Below are 19,780 nucleotides of genomic sequence, written 5' to 3' on the forward strand. Positions count from 1 at the left end.
GAGTTTAGATACTAGAACAAAGAATATGAAATGAATTTGAAATACTTAAAAAAAGCAAAATATGATCAAAAGTACCAAAAAAGAAAAGGACATTATGAAAATGAGCAAACAGTTTTTAAAAGCTAGAACCTCAAAAATTAAAAATCATTGAGGCCTGGGCAATTCAGCAAGACCCTGTCTCAAAAATAAAAAGGGCTGAAGATGTAGCTCTTTGGTTAAAAAAAAAAAAAAAAAAATCAAAAACCCTTAAGGTTAAATCCCCAGTATGGGCATGGGGGAGAAAAACATATGTGTGTGTGTGTGTGTGTGTGTGTGTGTGTGTGTGTGTGTGTAAAATCACTGAAAATAAAATTAACAGTAAGTTAGATATAGCTAAAGTGAGAATCTGAGAACTAGAAAAAAGATTTGAAGAAATTAACCTAACTAGAAAACAGAGAAATAAAGAGGAGTCTGAGAAGTAGAAGGCAAAAGAGAATAAAAAATAGGCAATATGTATTTTAAAGTACTACCAAAAGGATATTGAGACAATAGAGGGGAAACTTTATAGATATAATATCTGAGAATTTCCCAGAAATGACAACAAATTTGAATCCACAAATGAGGGAAGCACATACATTGAGCAAAAAAAGTAAAAATAAATCCACATTTGGGTACTTACAGTAATATAAAACCTCAACCAAAAGAGAAAAAAAAAATGAGGGGAAAAGCATGAGAGTAAGTAAAAGCATTTATGAAAAAATGGAATGATACAAAAGACACCTGAGATTTGCTTCAAATCAAACTATGCTAATTGGTCAAGAGAAGGGAGAATTTAAGAAAGGAGTAGTGGTAAAAGTAAAAAAGCTGTGACTTGAAAATGCTGACGCTTGTGACAAAAACTGTTTACCTGAAATTTTTCAAAATAAGAAGCCTAAAAAGACCTGGGGCTGGTTGTGGTGTGGACCTGTAATCCTGGCAGTTTAGGAGGCTAAGGCAGGAGGATCACAAATTCAAAACCAGCCTCAGCAACTTATCGAGGCACTTAGCAACTCAGTGAGATCCTGTCTCTAAATAACATATAAAAAAGGCCTGGGAATGTGGCTCAGTGGCTGAGCATCCCTGGGTTCAATCCTCAGTAACAAAAAAAAAAAAAAAAAAAAAGACCTAGGGGTGTTGATCTGTGATAGAACACTTGCCTAGAATGTGAGAGGCCCTGAATTCAGTCCCCAGAACTGGGACAGAGGTTGAGGGAAAGCAACAACAGCTTAAAAAGAGAGTAAAAAGAAAGAAAATGATCTATGAATGAATGAGTTAGACAGCTATTTGAAACATTAGTAACAATAATTAGAAGACAATGAGAAAATATAGAGTACTGAGAGAAAACAATGGTTAATCTTAAATCCTGCCCCCAGCTGTATTAGCATTCAAAGGTAAAGACCAAAACAGCCTGATTCCCTTTCCAAAAGAGAAGCTCATGAGCATCATTCAAAAATTCAAGGCAGGAAAGTCATTCTAAGAAACCGGTATCACCCTAATACCAAAACTAGACAAAGACACATCAAAGAAAGAAAACTTCAGACCAATTTCCTTGATGAATATAGATGCAAAAATTCTTAATATTGGCAAACCACATACAAAAATATATTAAAAAGATAGTGAACCATGATCAAGTGGGTTTCCTCCCAGAGATTCAAGGCAGGTTCAACAGACAGAAAACAATAAATATAATGTGCCATAGAAACAGACTTAAGGATAAGAATCACATGACTATCTCAGTAGATGAAGAAAAAGCATTTGACAAAATTCAGCACCCATTAATGTTTAAAACACCAGAAAAACTAGGGACAGAAGGAACTTCCCCCAACATTATTAAGGATATATATATATGACATATATATATGATAAACCCAAGGCCAAAATTATTCTGACTGGAGAAAAACTGAAAGCATTTTCTCTAAAAACAGGAAGAAGACAAGGATGCCCACTTTCACCACTCCTATTCAACAGTCCTTGAAACTCCAATCAGAGCAATCAGGAAAGAGAAGGAAACTAAAGGGATACAAATAGGATTAAGAAGAGCTCAAATTATCTGTTTGCCAATGACATGATCCTAAATTTAGAAGACCCCAAAAACTTTACCAGAAGACTTCCAGACCTCACAAATGAATTCAGCAAAGTAGCAAAATACAAGATTAACACTCATAAATCAAGCACATTCCAATACTCAAATGATTAATCTGCTGAAAAAGAAATTAGGAAACTACCCATTCACAGTAGCCTCAAAAAAATAAAATATTTGGAAGTCAAAAATAACAAAAAAAGAGGTGAAGAACCTCTACAATTAAAACTACAAAAAACTAAAGAAAGAAATTGAAGAAGACCTTAGAAGATGGAAAAACCTCCTATGTTCTTGGATAGGCAGAGTTAATTTGTCAAAATGGTCGCATTACCAAAAGCACTACACAGATTGAACATAATTCCCATCAAAACACCCACCACTAAGGTCACCATAACAAATCATTCAAAGAAATAAGATACAGTAGATAAAAGATCAGAATGTGAAAAAGCAAATTTTTTTCTAATTTTGAGGATGTAAAATAAAGAAGACTATCTTTACAAGGTCAATAAAGAAAAAAGAACTTTTAAGTATAACACAAAAAGCACAAGTTGTAGAGGAAAAGAATGATCAAAACTACTTCATTAAGGGCTGGGGTTGTAACTTAGTTGCAGAGTGCTTGCTTGCCTTGCATGTGTGAGATACTGGGTTAGATCCTTTGTTTATTTACCACATAAACAAAATAACATTAAAAAAAATACTACATTAAGATTTGAGCCTGGTGCAGAGTGCACATGGGAGGCTAAGCCTGAGGCACTGAGCAACTCAGTGAGACCCTATCTTTAAATAAAATACAAAAGAGTGCTGGGGATGTGGCTCAGTGGTTGAGTGTCCCTGAGTTCAATCCTTGGTACAACAACAACAAAAAAAAAAAAAAAAAAACTTTAAACTTCTGGGCTGGGGATGTAACTCAGTTTTACAGTGTTTGCCTATCTTGTGGGGTTCATTCCCAGTATGACAGACACATAAACAAGGATTCTGAAATTTCTGTTTAAAAGCAGCTGAAGTTAAAGACAGATACGGTTCTCACTGATGCTATTAACGAAAACTGGAACAATCCCTGCAGAAAGCTATTTAGTAATAGGCGACAAAAATTTAGATGCATATATCCCCTTTTGTAGCAATTTCACTTCTGAGAATTTAATCCTAAAGGCAGATCTGACCCACAAATTGTAATATGATTCCTGTGCAAGCTTACTCAAAATTTTTAAGTAAATTAAGGTATACCCACCCATATCATGGAATACCAAACACAATTGCTTTAGAAAGAATACACACTGTTGGGGCTGGGGATGTGGCTCACATCCCCAGCCCCAACAGTCATCATTGCAACATTATCTTTTTTTTCAAGCAGTAACGCGCTAGCCTGGCATGCGTGCAGCCCGGGTTCGATCCTCAGCACCACATACAAACAAAGATGTTGTGTCCGTCGAAAACTAAAAAAATAAATATTAAAATTCTCTCTCTCTCTCTCTCTCTCTCTCTCTCTCTCTCTCTCTCTCTCTCAAAAAAAAAAAAAAACTATCTTCAAACTACACTATTCAAAGGAGGTATAGGGGGGAAACAAGGTATAGGTCATTGATTACAGTATTCCATTTATTTGAAAACAGGAAGGAGATGATATAACATATATAATTGCTAGACACAGCTAACATGCCCAGAAAGGTACCTAGGAAATTGGAAACACTGACTACTCCCAGAAAGAGAAAAAAGGAAGTTTCTCACCATACACCTTTCTGTACATTTTAACTATATTATATATTTTTTTAAATGTTTGTTTTTTGCAGTACTGATGATTAAACCCAGGGACACCCCACCACTAAGCCACACCCCCAGCCCTTTTTATTCTTATTTATTTTGATAAAGAGTCTCAGTAAGTTTTCCAACCTAGCCTCAAATTTGCAACCCTCCTCTTGAGTAGCTAGAATTACAAGTGTGCGGCACCATGCCTACCTCAACCGCATCTTAGATCAAAAAAAACAAGGAAAAGTTCTTAATAAACTTTTCATTTTGAAATACAATTTCAGACTTAAAGAAAAGTTGAAGGGCTGGGGATGTGGCTCAAGTGGTAGCACGCTCACCTGGCATGCGTGCAGCCCGGGTTCAATCCTCAGCACCACATACCAACAAACATGTTGTGTCTGCCAAAAACTAAAAAATTAATATTAAAATTCCCTCCCCCTCTCTCCCTCCCTCCCTCCCTCCCCCTCTCCCCCCCCCTCTCTCTCTCTCTCTCTTTAAAAAAAAAAAAGTTGAAAAGATGATTCTGAGATTTGTCATATACCTTCACAAAGTTTCCCCTAATGCTAATATTTTAGATCACCATGGTACATTTGCCAGACCAAGAAACTAATATTGGTACATTTCTATTCCCTAAATTCCAAACCTTATTCAGAATTACATAATTTTTATGCTAATACACTTTCTGATTCAGGATAGCAAATGACATTTATTCATCACATCTCCTTAGTGTCTGTGAGAATTTTTCACAACCTTGACAGTTTTAAGTATTATCCGGTGTTTTGTAAAATGTCCCTCAATAGGAGTTTGTTTGATATTTTTCTCCTGATTAGAGTGGGGCTATGAGTTTTGGGAAAATACCACAAAGGTGACATTCCTTCCTAATCACATCATATCAGCAGGCACCTCATATCTACTTGTCATCATTGCAACATTATCTTTTTTTTCAAGGGATTTTTCAAGTAAGGTGGTGTTTAACAGGTTTCTCCACTATCTTACCCTTTTCTATATTCTCTCCTTGCATAAGAGTTACCAAACACAGTGGATACTTCAGGGAAGGTGAAGGAGAGAAATTAAGCTCCACTCCTAAAAAGTGGAGTATCTCCTTATATTATTCAAAATTCTTCAGTTAGGAAAACTAGTCTTTTTTCAACACTTATTTGGCCAATCACTTATAGATAAAATATTTAAATATGAAATAAAATGACAAGGTATTCAGTAGAAAAAAATCATTGCTGCACATATAATCTCAGGACTAACATCCAGAATATATGAAGAACGCATATAAACCAATTTTTTTAAAAAAAGATAAATGACATAAAAGAAAAATGGGCAAAAGAAAAAGCAATACAAAAAAAAAAAGAAAATCAATCACCTCTAAACATGAAAAGTCACTAATCTTTGCTAGTAATAAAGGTAATGCAAAATCAAACAACTATATGTCATTCCAAACCATCAGAATAACATGAAGAAACATAACTAGATCACCCAAATATGAGTGATGGGAATAAAACACTGGAACAATTTTTTTAAGAACAATTTAGCATATCTAAAATTTACGTGCTTTGTCCCAGCAATTTTTTTAAATATTGTTTAGTTATCAATGGACTTTTATTATATATATTTATATGTGGTGCTTCACACATGCAAGGCAAGCACTCTACCACTGAGCCACAGCCATAGCCCCTGTCCCAGCAATTTTACTCCAAGGGATATACCCCAAAGAATAGCCTTCAACTGACTTGGGTTAATATGTGAAAAGTTTTCAAGAAATACAAGGTCTGAATCACTAGAATTGAATAAATTTCTAAACAATATCTTCCACTCACTCTCTTTCCTAGAGTTAATCTGCCTGAGGAAAAGTACGTGATATTTCTGGTCTCTCCTCAGGAACTTATTGAAGACTTTCCACCTAGCAAAAGCAAAGGAATGGATTCAAACACTTGAGAGACAATACCATGACAAAATTTCTTCCATCTAGATATATTTATTTATTTTAATAAGGTTTCTCAGATTTGCATTTACTCCCACCCCACAAAAAGGAGAAAGATTTACGCAAACCCTGTCTCATTCTAGCAATAAGTTCCATCATCCACAGATTTTCTAGAAATACCATGCAACCATCCATCTCAGTAAGAAATGTTTTCCCACTAAAAATTTACCTATAGTGTTTAAAAATTACTTATAAAAATGTATATTACATTTATAGGACTTTCTCCATGTATTCAAAAATAACCACAGTAGATGGGCGCTGAGGCCCACACATAAAATTCTAGAAGGCTGAGGCAGAAGGATCATGAGGTTGAGGTCAGGCTGGGCAACTTAACAAGACCTTATCTCAAAATAAAAAATAAAAGGGATGGGGACGTAGCTCTGTGGTAGAGCATCCTAGTCTGGCATAAATAAATAAATAACTATGGTAATTGGTTAATCCAAAAGAAAATCTTCAACACATAGAGTCTAATTTTCACAGGAAAATTTTTCATTTGCATATAAACCCTTGTATTAGAGAAGTATGATAGGATGCTCAATAAACTATCTTCAAGGGGCTGGGGCTGTAACTCAGTGGCAGAATGCTTGCCTAGTATTATGAGCACTGGTTCTATCCTCAGCACCACATAAAAAATAAATTAATAAGCAAAGACATTGTGTGTCCCTCTACAAGTAGAAAAAAATTCAAAAACTAAACTATCTTTAAGCATAGAAATATATTAGAATAAAATTCTATGGGGGGATATTATACACAAACATATAAACTAGGACATGTAAAACAAGTGAAATCTGAATAAGGTTGATGGAGTACATCAATTTATGACTGTAATCTTGAACTATAGTAATGCAAGATGTTACCACTGAGGGCTGGGGATGTGGCTCAAGCGGTAGCGCGCCCGCCTGGCATGCGTGCGGCCTGGGTTCAATCCTTAGCACCACATACAAAGATGTTGTGTCCGCCGAAAACTAAAAAATAAATGTTAAAATTCTCTCTCTCTCTCTCTCTCTCTCTCTCTCTCCCTCTCTCCCTCTCAAAAAAAAAAAAAAAGATGTTACCACTGAGGGAAATGGATGAAAGGTACAGAAATTCTCTGTATTACTTCTTACATCTGTATGCAAATCTATAATTATCACAAAATTAAACATTTTTTAACTATGTGGGAAGATTTTAAAACTTATTACAAAGCTACAATAATCAATACAGGGTGATTCTGACAAAACAAGTAACATACAGGTCAATGGACTATAACTGAGAGTCCAGAACAAAACCTATATATATCTAGAGTCAATAGTTTTTTGATAAGAGCCAAGATCATTCAATAATAGGGAAACAATAGTCTCTTCTGCAAATGATTCTGGAACTACTGAATACCCACATGTGAAAGAAGAAAGTTGGACCTCATATCGTGTATTAACTTAAAATGAATCTAAGATCTATATTTAAGAGCTGAACCTAGAAAAGTCTTGAAAATGTACATATAAATCATCTGGACTTTTACATGGTATCCAAAACAATGAGACAGAATTGATAATCCCGCGGGAGTTACAATGAAAATAAGAATTTAACAGGGAAAAGAAACCCATACAAAAATTGCTAAAGATGCCCTTACTCTTGTATTTTTAAATTAATGAAAATGGTTATCAAACTGCTATGGAATTCAGATTCCACTCAATACATCTTTTTAAAAAATAATATTATGAGTTTTTTTTAGTAACTCTATAATACACAGAAATTCTATCCTTGCAATCATATTAATCCATTTTTTGAAACATAATATATGTCAATGACATGTCAACCTAAAACCAGCAAGGAAATAATTTTTGAAATACGTATGCATCTGTAGTCCCAGCTACTAGGGAGGCTAAGGCAGGAAGATCAGATCACTTGAGCCCAGGAATTTGCAGTCAAACGGGCAACATAATGAGACCACACCTCCAAAAGAAGATAACAAAAAAGTTATTTTGAAGGTGCTTCAAAAGTTTGAAAATCATTGCCCTCCAGCAAAATAAAACACAGGTAAATGAATAAATATGTAAGGAAGGTTAATTGTAGCATTATTTGGGACAGCAAAAGTTTGAAAAATCCTAAATACCCATCAGCAGCAGAATGGGTAAATAAATTGGAATTCTTCTGTAAAAATTATAGAACATATAATTATCAATCAACTCGAGTACATTTATCAACAAAAATGTCAAAAATATTATTAGATTTAAAAAAATAAACACACAGCCCAGGCGCTATGGTGCACACGTGTAATCCCAGCATCTCAGGAGGCTGAGACAGGAGAATCATGAGTTCAAATCCAGCCTCAGCCAACAGCAAGGTGCTAAGCAACTCAGTGAAAATAGTCCTCAGGATGTGGCTCAATGGTCAAGTGCCCGTTTAATCCCCGGTACCAAAAAATTAAAATAAAATAAACAAACACACGAAAGGCATGTTTTAGTTTGTAGTAATGAATGAACCCAGTAGAACTCTACCACTAAGCTATACACCAAGCCCTTTTTCAATGTTGTTTGTTTGTTTTTTAGTTTTAAAAAAGAGTCTCACTAACTTGCCAAAACTGGTGTCAAACTTCCATTTCTCCTGCTTCAGCCTCCCCAGGGCTTACAGTCCTATACCATCAAAATTTTAAAATCATTTAATCTTGAAAACAAGACTTTATGTGAGTAAAAGGTGTGTGTGTGTGTGTGTGTGTGTGTGTGTGTGTGTGTGTTTTCACACAGTGAAAGTAGAAACATGCAAGGGAGATAACAAACATTAATTTCACCATACTAGTTACCTCTGGAGAGAAAGCAAGGTGAACAGAATTAGAGAGGGGTAACATGAGGACTTAGATTAGTATCTGTAATATTTTATTACTCACATCAATGTGAAGGAAATTAAGCAAAGCTAGGTGGCAGATACACAGATGTTCGTTTATTATTCTTTGCATCTCTTCCATATGCTTGAAATATTAAATATTAAACAGAAGTAAAAGTGGGGCTGTGGTTGTGGCTCAGCAATAGAGAGCTCGCCTACACATGCAAGGTGCTGGGTTTGATCCTCAGCACCACATTAAAAAAAAAAAGGACAAATAAGGGCTGGGGTTATGGCTCAGTGGTAGAGCACTAGCCTAGCATGTGTGAGGCACTGAGTTCGATCCTTAGCACCATGTAAAAATGAAATAAAGATATTGTGTGTCCACCTACAACTAAAAAATAAATACTTTTAAAAAAGGATAAATGAAATAAAGGTATTGTGTCCAACTACAACTAAAAAATATTAAAAAAAAAAAGAGGTCAAAGTAAGCTCAGTACCACATAAAAATAAACAAATAGGCATGCTATCCATTTACACTACAGGTTTTTTTATTTTTAATTTTTTTAGTTGTAGATGGACACAATACCTTTATTTGTTTATTTTTATGTGGTGCCAGGGATCGAACTCAGTGCCTCACATATGCTAGGCAAGTGCTCTGCCCCCTGAGCCACAACTCCAGCCCCCTGAAAAAAAAATTTTTAATATTTATTTTTTTAGTTGTAGATGGACATAACACAATACCTTTATTTTTCTGTGGTGCTGAGGATCAAACCCGGGGCCCCACTCGTGCTAGGCGAGCGCTCTCAGGCTGAGCCACAATCTCAGCCCCTAAAAAAATTTTTTTAATAATAATAATAATAAAGGATCAGTTGGGAAGGTAAGAGATAAAAAAAAAGGAAAATGGAAAGAAGAAAGTAACAAAATAGTAAAATACTATATAGTCTATAGAAGGGAATCATTTTTGCCAAAATCCACTTGGGAAATCCCATAAAATGGTAGAGTATTATTTAAGTGAAAGACAAGTTACATATAGGTTAGTGGCAGCTGGGTGTGATGGTACATTCCAGTAATCTCTGTGACTCAAAATAAAATAAAAAACAAAAATGGCTGGGGAAGTACTCAATGGTAAAAGCACCCATGGGGTACCACCAAAAAAAAAAAAAAAATGGTTAATGGCTGATAAATTTTCAGACACAATTATTTTAAAACGTACAACTACAGGGGCTGGGGTTGTGTGGTTCAGGGATAGAGCGCTCACCTAGCCAGTGCAAGGCGCTGGATTCCGGCATGATGGCACAAGTCTGTAATCCCAGCAAATTGGGAGACTGAGGCAAGAGATTCACAAATTCAAAGCCAGCCTTAGCAGTTTACTGAGGCCCTCAGCAACCTGGCAAGACCCCATCTCAAAAAATAAAAAGGGCCTGGGATGGGGCGCTGGCATTGTAGCTCAGTATTGGAGCATTTGTCTAGCATATGTAAGGCCCTGAGTTCAATTCTCAGCACCAAATATAAATAAATAAAATAAAAGTCTGTGGACAACTAAAAAAATATTTAAAAAAAAAAAAAAGGCTGGAATGTATACAGCTAGTAGTCTGGCACCTGGATTCAATCCCTTGTACCAAAAAAAAAAAAAAAAGTGCAACTATGGTTTTTCATTTCAGTTTCGGAAACAGGATTGTGTTAAAAAGAAAAAACAATGTAAAATTTCTATTCAATCACAGCACTAGGTGCCTACTTTGACATTTAATTCTCAAGATAAAGACAACCTACATATGTATTTGATCACTTAGTCATATTTAATAAAAATTTGTTTTGTTCATAAACATACTCTACTTCTCCATTCACACACACTTTTTTTTTGGGGGGGGGGGGTAATGCTGAGGATTGAACTCAGGACCTCATACATGCCAGGCAAATGCTCTATCACTAAGCCACATCCACAGGCCTTTATATTTATTTGTACATACTCTGCTACATTGTAGCAAATAAAAAGTATTTGCCTATCTTGGAAACCTTTCACATAGGTAAAATTTGTGATAATTTGTTATAGTAGCCAGAGCTGAGTAATCCTAGTGAGCTATCTTCCTCCATGTGTCAGGAACTATTTTATTGTAAGTAACAGAATATCAACTTGTCAGGAACGATTTTATTATAAGTAACAGAATATCAACCTGAACAGGAAAAAATATGGACTGTGGTACCTCACAAGCCTAAGAAGTACATCTTTAAGCAAAGCTTGATCCAGAGATTCAGAAAGTCATCAAGTTTCTAGCTCCATTTTCTCTGCCATCCTACCTCTTCTTGAAGTGCTCTGATCACAGGTAGATTCCTCTTTGAACAGCAATACTACCTATAATAATTCTAGACCTTTCAGCGTCAACACACCAAAAAAGATGTTAAATTTTCTGCTTCATAAATACAGGCAGCAAGAAGTCCCCAGCAAAAGTCCTGAGATTCTCTCTGATTGATTCAGCTTAATTAACAGGTCTATCTCAAATCAATCACTACAGGCAGAAATTGGAATGCCTTGATGGTTCACTTCAGGCAAGGATGTACTATGAAGTTGAAGGTAGTCTCACCCTCTACCACTGTACCCCCTCACAAGTTTTGCTCCAATCATGTCCATTGATGTTTCAGTTCTCTAAATGTTATGGGTTGAACTGTGTCTCCCCAAAAGATATCTTGAAGTCCTAGCCCTGGGTACCTGTGAATAGGACCCTTTTTATTAACTGGGGATTTTGGCAGATACAATCAGGTTAGTATTAGGTCATACATGTACGACATATGACCGGTGACCTAAAAGAAAAGACCCATAGGGAGACTGCCATGTGAAATTGAATGAATGGTAGCAGAGACTAAAGTTAATCTACAAGCCAACAAATGTCAAGGATTAATGGTAACTCCAGAAGCTAAGAGAAAGGCATGGAACAGATTCTCCCTTAGAGTCTTTACAGATAACAGAGCTCCACATTAACCTTAATTTCAGACATGTAGTTTCCAGAATTGAGAAAATCAATTTCTGTTGTTATAAACCATCAGTACCCTTGTTATAACAATCCTAGGAAATTAATATACCAGACCTTTGTCTTCACATAAACTCTTCATTCCTTCGGGAATGCCTTTCTCCCTCAGAGTCTATTCATAGTCAACTTCTGAGATCTACCCAGAAGTTCTCTCTTCTGTGATACCTTCCAACAAAGCCCCCAAGACTTTTCATCACATACATACTAGTCTAGCACCACTTATTACCTGTATTTTTATCATGAAATTCTAATTGCCTATGCACATATATTCCCTTCAGAATTATCAGCTCTCTGAGGGGAGAACAAGACCTAATTTTTACTCACCTTCATATCCTCAAGGCAGGGTCTAGTACCTAACACTTAATAATCATTTAGAAGACATTTATGAATTGGACAGGTTGATGACTCACAGCAAAAACGTCTAATGGCTATAATTGGGAGAACTGCCTATTCTAGATTATAGAGAACTGAAGATGGGGTTTGGAATGTAGAACCTAGGACAGAGAAAAAAGAAAGAATGCAGGGATGGTGAGAACAGAGAATGTTGAATTTAGCAAAGAGGCAGAAAAACTACAAAGTTAAAGGATTTGATTAGGGCAAACGGGATGTGTGTAATAGAGTGGGAATCTTCTGCTAAGATTCATTTTATGGTAATAAGAGAATTTTTTTTAGTTATAGTTGGACACAATATCTTTAATTTATTTATTCATTTTTATGTGGTGCTGAGGATTGAATCCAGGGCCTCACCTGTGCTAAATGAGTGCTCTACCACTGAGCCACAACCCCAGCCCTAAGAGGAGTTTTTAAAAGAAAGGTTTCTACCTGGCATAGTGGCACACTCTTGTGATCCCAGTGACTCAGGAGGCTGAGGGAGGAGGATCACAAGTTCACAGCCTGGGCAATTTAGCAAGACCCTGTCTCAAAATAAAAATTAAGGGCTGGGGTGGTTCAGTAGCAGAGCACTCACCTAGCACATGTGAAGCATTGGGTTGGCTCCTCAAAACATAAAAATAAACAAACAAAATAAAGGGATTGTATCCATCTAGAACTAAAAAAAGAATAAAAAATAAAATTAAAAGTGCTGGGAATGTAGCTCAGTAGTAAAGTACTTGTGGGTTCAAGCCCCTGTACCACCAGAACAACAACAAAAAAAAAAGGAAAAAAAGTTTCTGAGCAAAGTAGTGACTTTTTTAATATTTATTTTTTAGTTTTTTAGGTGCACACAATATCTTTATTTTATTTTTATGTGGTGCTGAGGATCAAACCCAATGCCAGGCGAGTGCGCTACCACTTGAGCCACATCCTCAGGCCCAAAATAGTGACACTTTTTGAGACAGATTTACAAGACAAAGCGTGGAATGGAATCTACAGGTATAAGAAACCAAGTAGATTGCAACTGAGGCAGGTCAGCAAAGGCGTAAAAGTCCAGGTAAAGTAGGCAGCAAGAGGAATGGAAAGGAGGAAACTTACAAGAGTTTCAAGAGAATAAACAGGTAGAAAGAGCCAAGGCTTGCTCATAACTTTGAGCTTTGGTTAGCTAAAATAGGATTTGCCACTGAAATACAAGAGTGCAAAGGAAGAGACTATTATTTCCAATGAGGTTAAGAAACCTCACATGAGACATGGTTCAATATGAATTGACAGCAAAATATCCCAAGAAAGATGCCAAAGCAAGCAATAGAAGACAAGACAGAGAAGTTCAGGAGAAATATGATGATGAAACTCATATACAGCAGTTATATGGGTACAGATGACTTTTTAAAGGGTCATAAGAAATATGCTGTAGAATTTCATTCCTTCATTGAACAAACATTTATTAAGCACCTGTAGTCTAAACACTATTCCAAGCTCTGAAAATATAACACTGAAAAAAATGGTTAAAAATCCTTGACCTCGAGGAATTTAAGAGTCTCCTGGGAGAAATAGGCAACACTTAGTAACCACAATGAGGGAAAATTTTTACCTTTTTCTTCAAATTTCACTTCCAAAATTTTCATTTCACTAGTTAGAAAGGTACTTATACCCTCAGACCAGCAGCAGACAGATTTAAGCAAATTAACATATTTTTTTGTGCTATCTTTCCTAATGTAAAAAATCTATTTTCCTTTCTTTGTTTTTCAGACTGTTAGAATTAGGTCAACCCTTCTAAAGAGCGCTCATAAAGGGTGACTAGATTCAGGAAAAAATGAAAGGCCAAATGGTACAGCATGGACAAGGGGTTTGGGAATTAGATAAGATCTAAGTTCAAATTCCAATTTTGCACAAGTTGTTTGTCCTTGGGCAAGTTCTTCACTATCTTCAAGCTTCTGGCTAGGAGTGAAGCTCAGTGGTAGTATATTTGCCTAGCAATGCACAAAGCCACGGATTCTATCCTCAACACCAAAAAATAATAATAATACAACCTTCAGTTTAGTTATCAATGAAATGGGAATCACTTCACTCTAATGATTAGAGGAGGTAAATTCAAAAATTAAAAAATGAAAAAAAAAAACACTTGGCATAAAGCCTGGGGAAAAATGAGAAATGCTAGAGAAATGATAGAAGCTGCTACTGTGATCAGCACTACTACTATTACTGCATGTGAAGATTACAAAATGGATAAATGCTTCCTTTTTCTTCTACAGAAGGTATGTCTTAACAGCATGGGTACTGAAAAGGTCCTAATTCACTAGATTTATTCTCTCCCGTCCTTACAAAAGTTTTACACAGCAGGAACTTTTTAAAAAATTAAATGCATATTAATTTCACTTAATTTTCATTAATCTTATTAATATACTTAATGCCTTTACTTTTAATGTGATGGAGTGTACTTATCATCTACAGGAAATTTTTTTTTTACTTGTAGATGGACACAATACCTATATTTTGTTTATTTAGTTTTTTTAAATATGGTACTGGGGATCGAACCCAGTGCCTTAAGCATGCAAGGCAAGCACTCTACCACTGAGCCACAACCCCAACTCCCACAGGAAATTTTTGATGGTGATACCACAAGTAGAAAAAAATGGCCACTAATTTATGAAGACTCACATAAAAATGAAAGTGGTTACTGCCTTAGAAATCACTCACCAAAGATTCTAATTTATTTTTATGAAATTAACATTATTAACCTTGTCCTCTATAATATTCTTTTTTCTTTTTTGTAGACTGGAGATTGAACCCAGGGGCACTTTACCACTGAGTACCTCCCCAGTCTTTTTTATTTCTTTAATTTTGATACAGGGTCTCACTAAGTTGCTTACAGACTAGCCTTGAATTTGTGCCATAGCTTTAGCCTACCAAGCCCCTGGGATTACAGGCAAGTGCCACCATTAATTACCCAGGTGTAATTAATCATTTCCATATCTTTCTTTTTCCTTTTTTCCTTTTTTTTAATTTATTTATCTATTTTTTATACCTTTATTTATTTATTTTTATGTAACACTGAGGATCGAACCTAGGGCCCCGCACATGCTTGGCAAGTGCTCTACAACTGAGCCACAACCCCAGCCCCCATAGCATCTTTCATTTGGGAAAAAAAATTAAGAGATTGATCACAATCATACAATAATTCAAATTTTATACAACATACTCAAGACTTTGAGGATTAAATGGTACTTGTGTATATAAAAATTGATGGCCAAGGTGCTGGCACACACTATATGCTCACTGATAATTTTAGTGAAATCTAATCGTTTTATTATCCTACATTCCTTTCAGTTGATGAAAAAGACTTACAATAGCAATAACAACAGAGTATTTACAAAATAAAAAGCTTAAAGAACACACCCTGACTTGATGCTATTCTAAACCAGAAAGGTATTATTTAAAATCTTTTAGTTTAATAACAAAAAGATTTGTAAGTTAAATCAAGACAGATATCATTCTAATCCAAAACAACATTTAATTCTTCTCCCCAAAAAAATCTTAATCCCAAAGTTTTTATAAAAGACTAAAAACATAACTTCCTCCTACTTTCATCTTTAAAAATGCAAATTCCAGAAGGCATTTAATATAATGGTATCATCAGGATCAGTCATAATTGTTTGCCCACAAAAGAGCACTGACATCATCAGTTAGTATCTGCTCAGAGTATCCTCAATAGATAGAAGAGCCCCTTGACTTACATGTGATACCATATAAGAGTGTCAAGAATGTCTGTTCCAGCAGGTGCGCAGTGTCACACACCTACAATCCCAGCAGAGGGGAGGCTGAGGCAGAAGGACTGTGAGTTCAAAGCCAGTCTCAGCAAAAGCAAGGTGCTAAGTAACTCAGTGAGGCCCTGTCTCTAAATAAAATACAAAATAGAGCTGGGTATGTGGTTCAGTGGTCAAGTGCCCAGGAGTTCAATCCCTGGTACTAAAAAAAAAAAAAAAAAGAGTGTCTGTTCCCCATTATAAGAGGCTCTTCTCTAATCCTCTGGTCTGTCCATGTAGACACTAGGCAAGTCTTAACTCCCTGATATTATCCCGCATAAGTAGATGACTCCAACACTTAATGTGTGCCATGTACATACCTGGGACCACCCCAAAAACTCAGTATGTACAAATTCAACTTAGATTAGCTTTTCCTGGGTCCCAAGGTCTGTTAATAATATCACTGAATCACTCAAGGTAGAATCTAGTTTTTTTCCTTCACTATAATCCGCCTCCTTCCCAAGAGCAAACCAGTTTCAAAGAAAGACCTGTTCATTCTACCTCTGCAACACCACACAGAATCTAGCCCTGCCCTATTCAGACTGCCTACCTCAGACTCTCATTACTGATGCCCTGACTCATGCTAACAAACCCCACTTAGAAACCCATTTGGACCCTCATGCCCAGTAAGTCCATCTACTCTGAAAATTACAGATACACTGACTTTGCTACAAATGCCCCTTCTCACTCTGGGGGTCCCACTGCCCACTACAATGACCCAGATTTTCAGAACATTAAGGACCTTCATTGGACTCAATCAACCATTCACTTGATCTTGGAAGTTCCTCAAATTCAGAATGCTCTGGCCTCACCTATTCCTGCTATTCCTGCTCTAACTATAATCTAATAGCCTTAACAACATGAAAATAAGAGTGAACTATGCCATCACACTGTTCTTGGGTTAAAAGTCAAAATTCTCAATCTGACCAACAGGTCTCCACTATACTTGGACCACCAGTCTGTCCAGTCTTGTCATGCTCCCCTCTGCTCTCTCTGCTCCAGTCATCTTGCCACCTTGCCATGATCCCACTCATCCCCAAGTCTCTGGACATGATGGCCTCTAAGCACCCCCCCCCTTCAGGTAGTAGGACCATCTTACTCTTCAGATCTCAACTCATTTACCCAGTGACTAACCTCACCCCATTCCAAACTAAGTCAAGTCCTCTGTCCCCTGCTCTTTACCTCCACAGCCTTAAAAATAATTACTATAGATTGTTGGATTTTTTTATTCCCAAACTAGAAGGAAGGTAAGCTCCTTAAGAACAGAACTTTGTCTTGTTTACCACTGTATCTCACAACTAAAAAAGAGGAGTCAACAAGCACAGTGGCACATGCCTATAATGCCAGCTATTCTGATGACTGAGGGAAGATGATCAGAAAAATTCAAGGCTAGTTTTGATGATTTAGTGAGAATCTGTCCCAAAATAAAAAACAAAAAGGGCTGGGAATGTACTTCAGTTGTACAATCCCCAGTTTAAGAAAGAAAGAAAGGGAGAGAAAGAACTATCAAACCTGAGGAACTCTCAACAAATATATACAGATTAACAATTCATAAAGCAGAACATCCTAAATATGTTACAAGACTAGCCCACTATACACTGGTCCTGAAGACACTTGGTTTCTCCACATATAAAACTAAAGAGTTCATCTGCTCAATGTTCTCAAGAGTTCCCTAGAAGATCTATAATTTTATTATTCCAAAGTTCTCCCTCACAACTCTGTTCTACAGAGGCACCAGCAAATCTTGCCTCCAGAACTCATCTTCATCCTTCCTTCAATCTGGGATTTTTTCCCCCCCAGTTCCCATTTCCAAATCCTCCTTAGCCTCAAATGCTCAAATCCAATGTTACCTCCTCCTCCAAGTCTTTCTTCCTTGCAGGCCCCAGCTACTCACAAACCCTCCAACTCTGAATTTTCACAGGTTCTCCAGTGCCTCATTCAGGTCTCAGATCAAATGGCACTTCAAATGACTGGCTGGTTATAATTCTCTATCAGATCAACCTGTTTTTATTTTGATAACTATAGTCACTACTAGCTATTATATTGTCATTTCTTTCACTTATTTCTTAACTGCTTGTCACCCACACAAGAATAGAGGATCCCTGAAAGTAGGACCCTATCTGTCTTGTTCACCACATTCCACCACTCCCTAAAGTCAGATGCAGGAGGTATTCAGAAAATATCTGCCCAAATCTTGAATGACTCTGTGTTTCTTGTGACTAGAGTTTTGTGTACATATCTTCCTCTTGCTGTATTCCAAACTCCTGTGGACTAGGCCAAAGTCTGGCTAATCTATTTATGTGTAGCATCCAGAAATCCTTGCACAACTGAAGCAAATAATACACAACTGCTAATCAATTAATGAGTGATCTGTCCAAAGGATACTGCCCCAAACCAAGCCAACTCAGAACTCCATATGCACAGATACCAGGGCAAACAGGAAGGGCTTTCCAATTCCTCTCCAGGACAGAACGTGCTCTGTATTTCACTAGCCAGTGAGCTTCTAAAGGCTAGCTTTCTCACTTTCCTTTAGCCAACAACCACCTGGTGTTCTATCCCTAAAATCTCTCACGCCTACCCTTTCCTTTATATCTCCACCAAAAAAAAATCACTTCCAGGGCCCTGCTTCTTCAGAACATCCCAGACCTTCTACATTTGGGGAACTCATTAGGATCTAGGGCAAAGGGGGATATTAAAATGAAGTGTTTGGTAAGAATTGGCTCGCTCACCTTTTTCTTGATACCTCCTTTATCCGAAATAGGCCCAGTTTCTGAAACTGGCTTTGACAGTTTTTAGAATCCAAAGCATTCTTCTAATTTAGCACCCAAATACCTTTGGGATACCCTCACTCCTGCCTCGCACCTTTTCACCTTCTGCCACAGGTAACCCCCAAGCCAGAGATGGTGATCTCCCCAGAAGCAAATGGCCATCAAATAGAGTGAGTCAACCCTTCTCTCCCCACTTTCTGTCCCGCATTCGCTTCTAAGTCAGAACTGTCTCAAGCACCCCTCACCCCAGCCTCCCCCTGGCGCGACCCTCCAACACCACCCCCACTCACCTGAAGCGGCCCCCGCAGTGCTGGCATTGCTCGCCCACCCAGCCGGCGGGACAGACGCACTGGCCAGTGCCAGGGTTGCAGCGGCCGCCGTTGACACAGGGCCGGTCACATTCCTTGGCCTCTGCTGCGGCTGAGCCCGACACTGCCGTGGCCGCCGCTGCGGCCTCGGCCTCCCAGGGCAGCAGTAGCAGCAGCAGTAGCGGCGGGAGCACCAGCAGCAGCAGCAGCGGCGGTAGTGACGGCGACAGCAGCCCAGGGAGACGCAGCCTGGCCCCCGGTCCCGGCCTCCCAGCCCCGGTCACGTCCCAGTCCCAATGCCGCCCGCCCTTCCAGCCAGAAGGCGCTGTCGTCGCCGCCGTCCTCCTCCTCCTCAGCCTCGCCTCAGTCGCCGCCGCGGCCGCCACCATCTTCCCGGGGCAGAGACGGCGCCCCGCGAACACATACACTCACACACCACACGGCCGGCTCCGCTTCGCCTGGCCCTGCGGGGCGGGGCTGTGCGGACGGTGGCTCGGGCGGCCAATCCAAAGGGAGGGACCGGAGCCGCGCTGTAGGCGGGGCTAATGTGCGTGCGTGCGTGCGTGGGCGGGGCGCGCAAGCGGAGGTCCTAGAGCGAGCGCTGAAGGTCCTAGAGCGAAACGCAGGTCTATGTCCACCCCAGGGTTGGAGACGCGAGATATTCACTTCCCAACCGAGTGGCCCCAGCGCTCTACTTTTCGCCCTTCTCACCGGGTGGTGGCGGCGGCGGCGGCGGGGTAACAGCTACAGAGTCCCTAGTGGTGGACTATGTAGCCGCGCCGGCCGCCTTGAGTATTATCCTCTTGAATGCCCGGGGCCCATCAGCGCTCTGCCCCGACCCCTGCGCCAGGCGAAAAGGACCTCGAAGGCTGTATTGTG

General features: G+C 38.3%; 1 protein-coding gene across 1 annotated transcript in view; it reads right to left on the bottom strand.

Annotated features, from left to right (window-relative positions):
• LOC101964358 (attractin) overlaps positions 1–19,395 on the bottom strand; it is a 140,471-nt gene extending 121,076 nt beyond the window's left edge. Inside the window, exon 1 of the mRNA XM_005320520.5 lies at positions 18,884–19,395. Coding sequence (XP_005320577.2) covers positions 18,884–19,290 — 407 coding nt within the window. The 5' untranslated portion in view covers positions 19,291–19,395. The remainder of the gene's footprint in view (positions 1–18,883) is intronic.
• Between the last annotated feature and the right edge of the window lie 385 nt (positions 19,396–19,780).

The sequence above is a fragment of the Ictidomys tridecemlineatus genome, chromosome 5, assembly GCF_052094955.1.
Source record: "Ictidomys tridecemlineatus isolate mIctTri1 chromosome 5, mIctTri1.hap1, whole genome shotgun sequence".
NCBI classification, from domain to species: Eukaryota; Metazoa; Chordata; class Mammalia; order Rodentia; family Sciuridae; genus Ictidomys; species Ictidomys tridecemlineatus.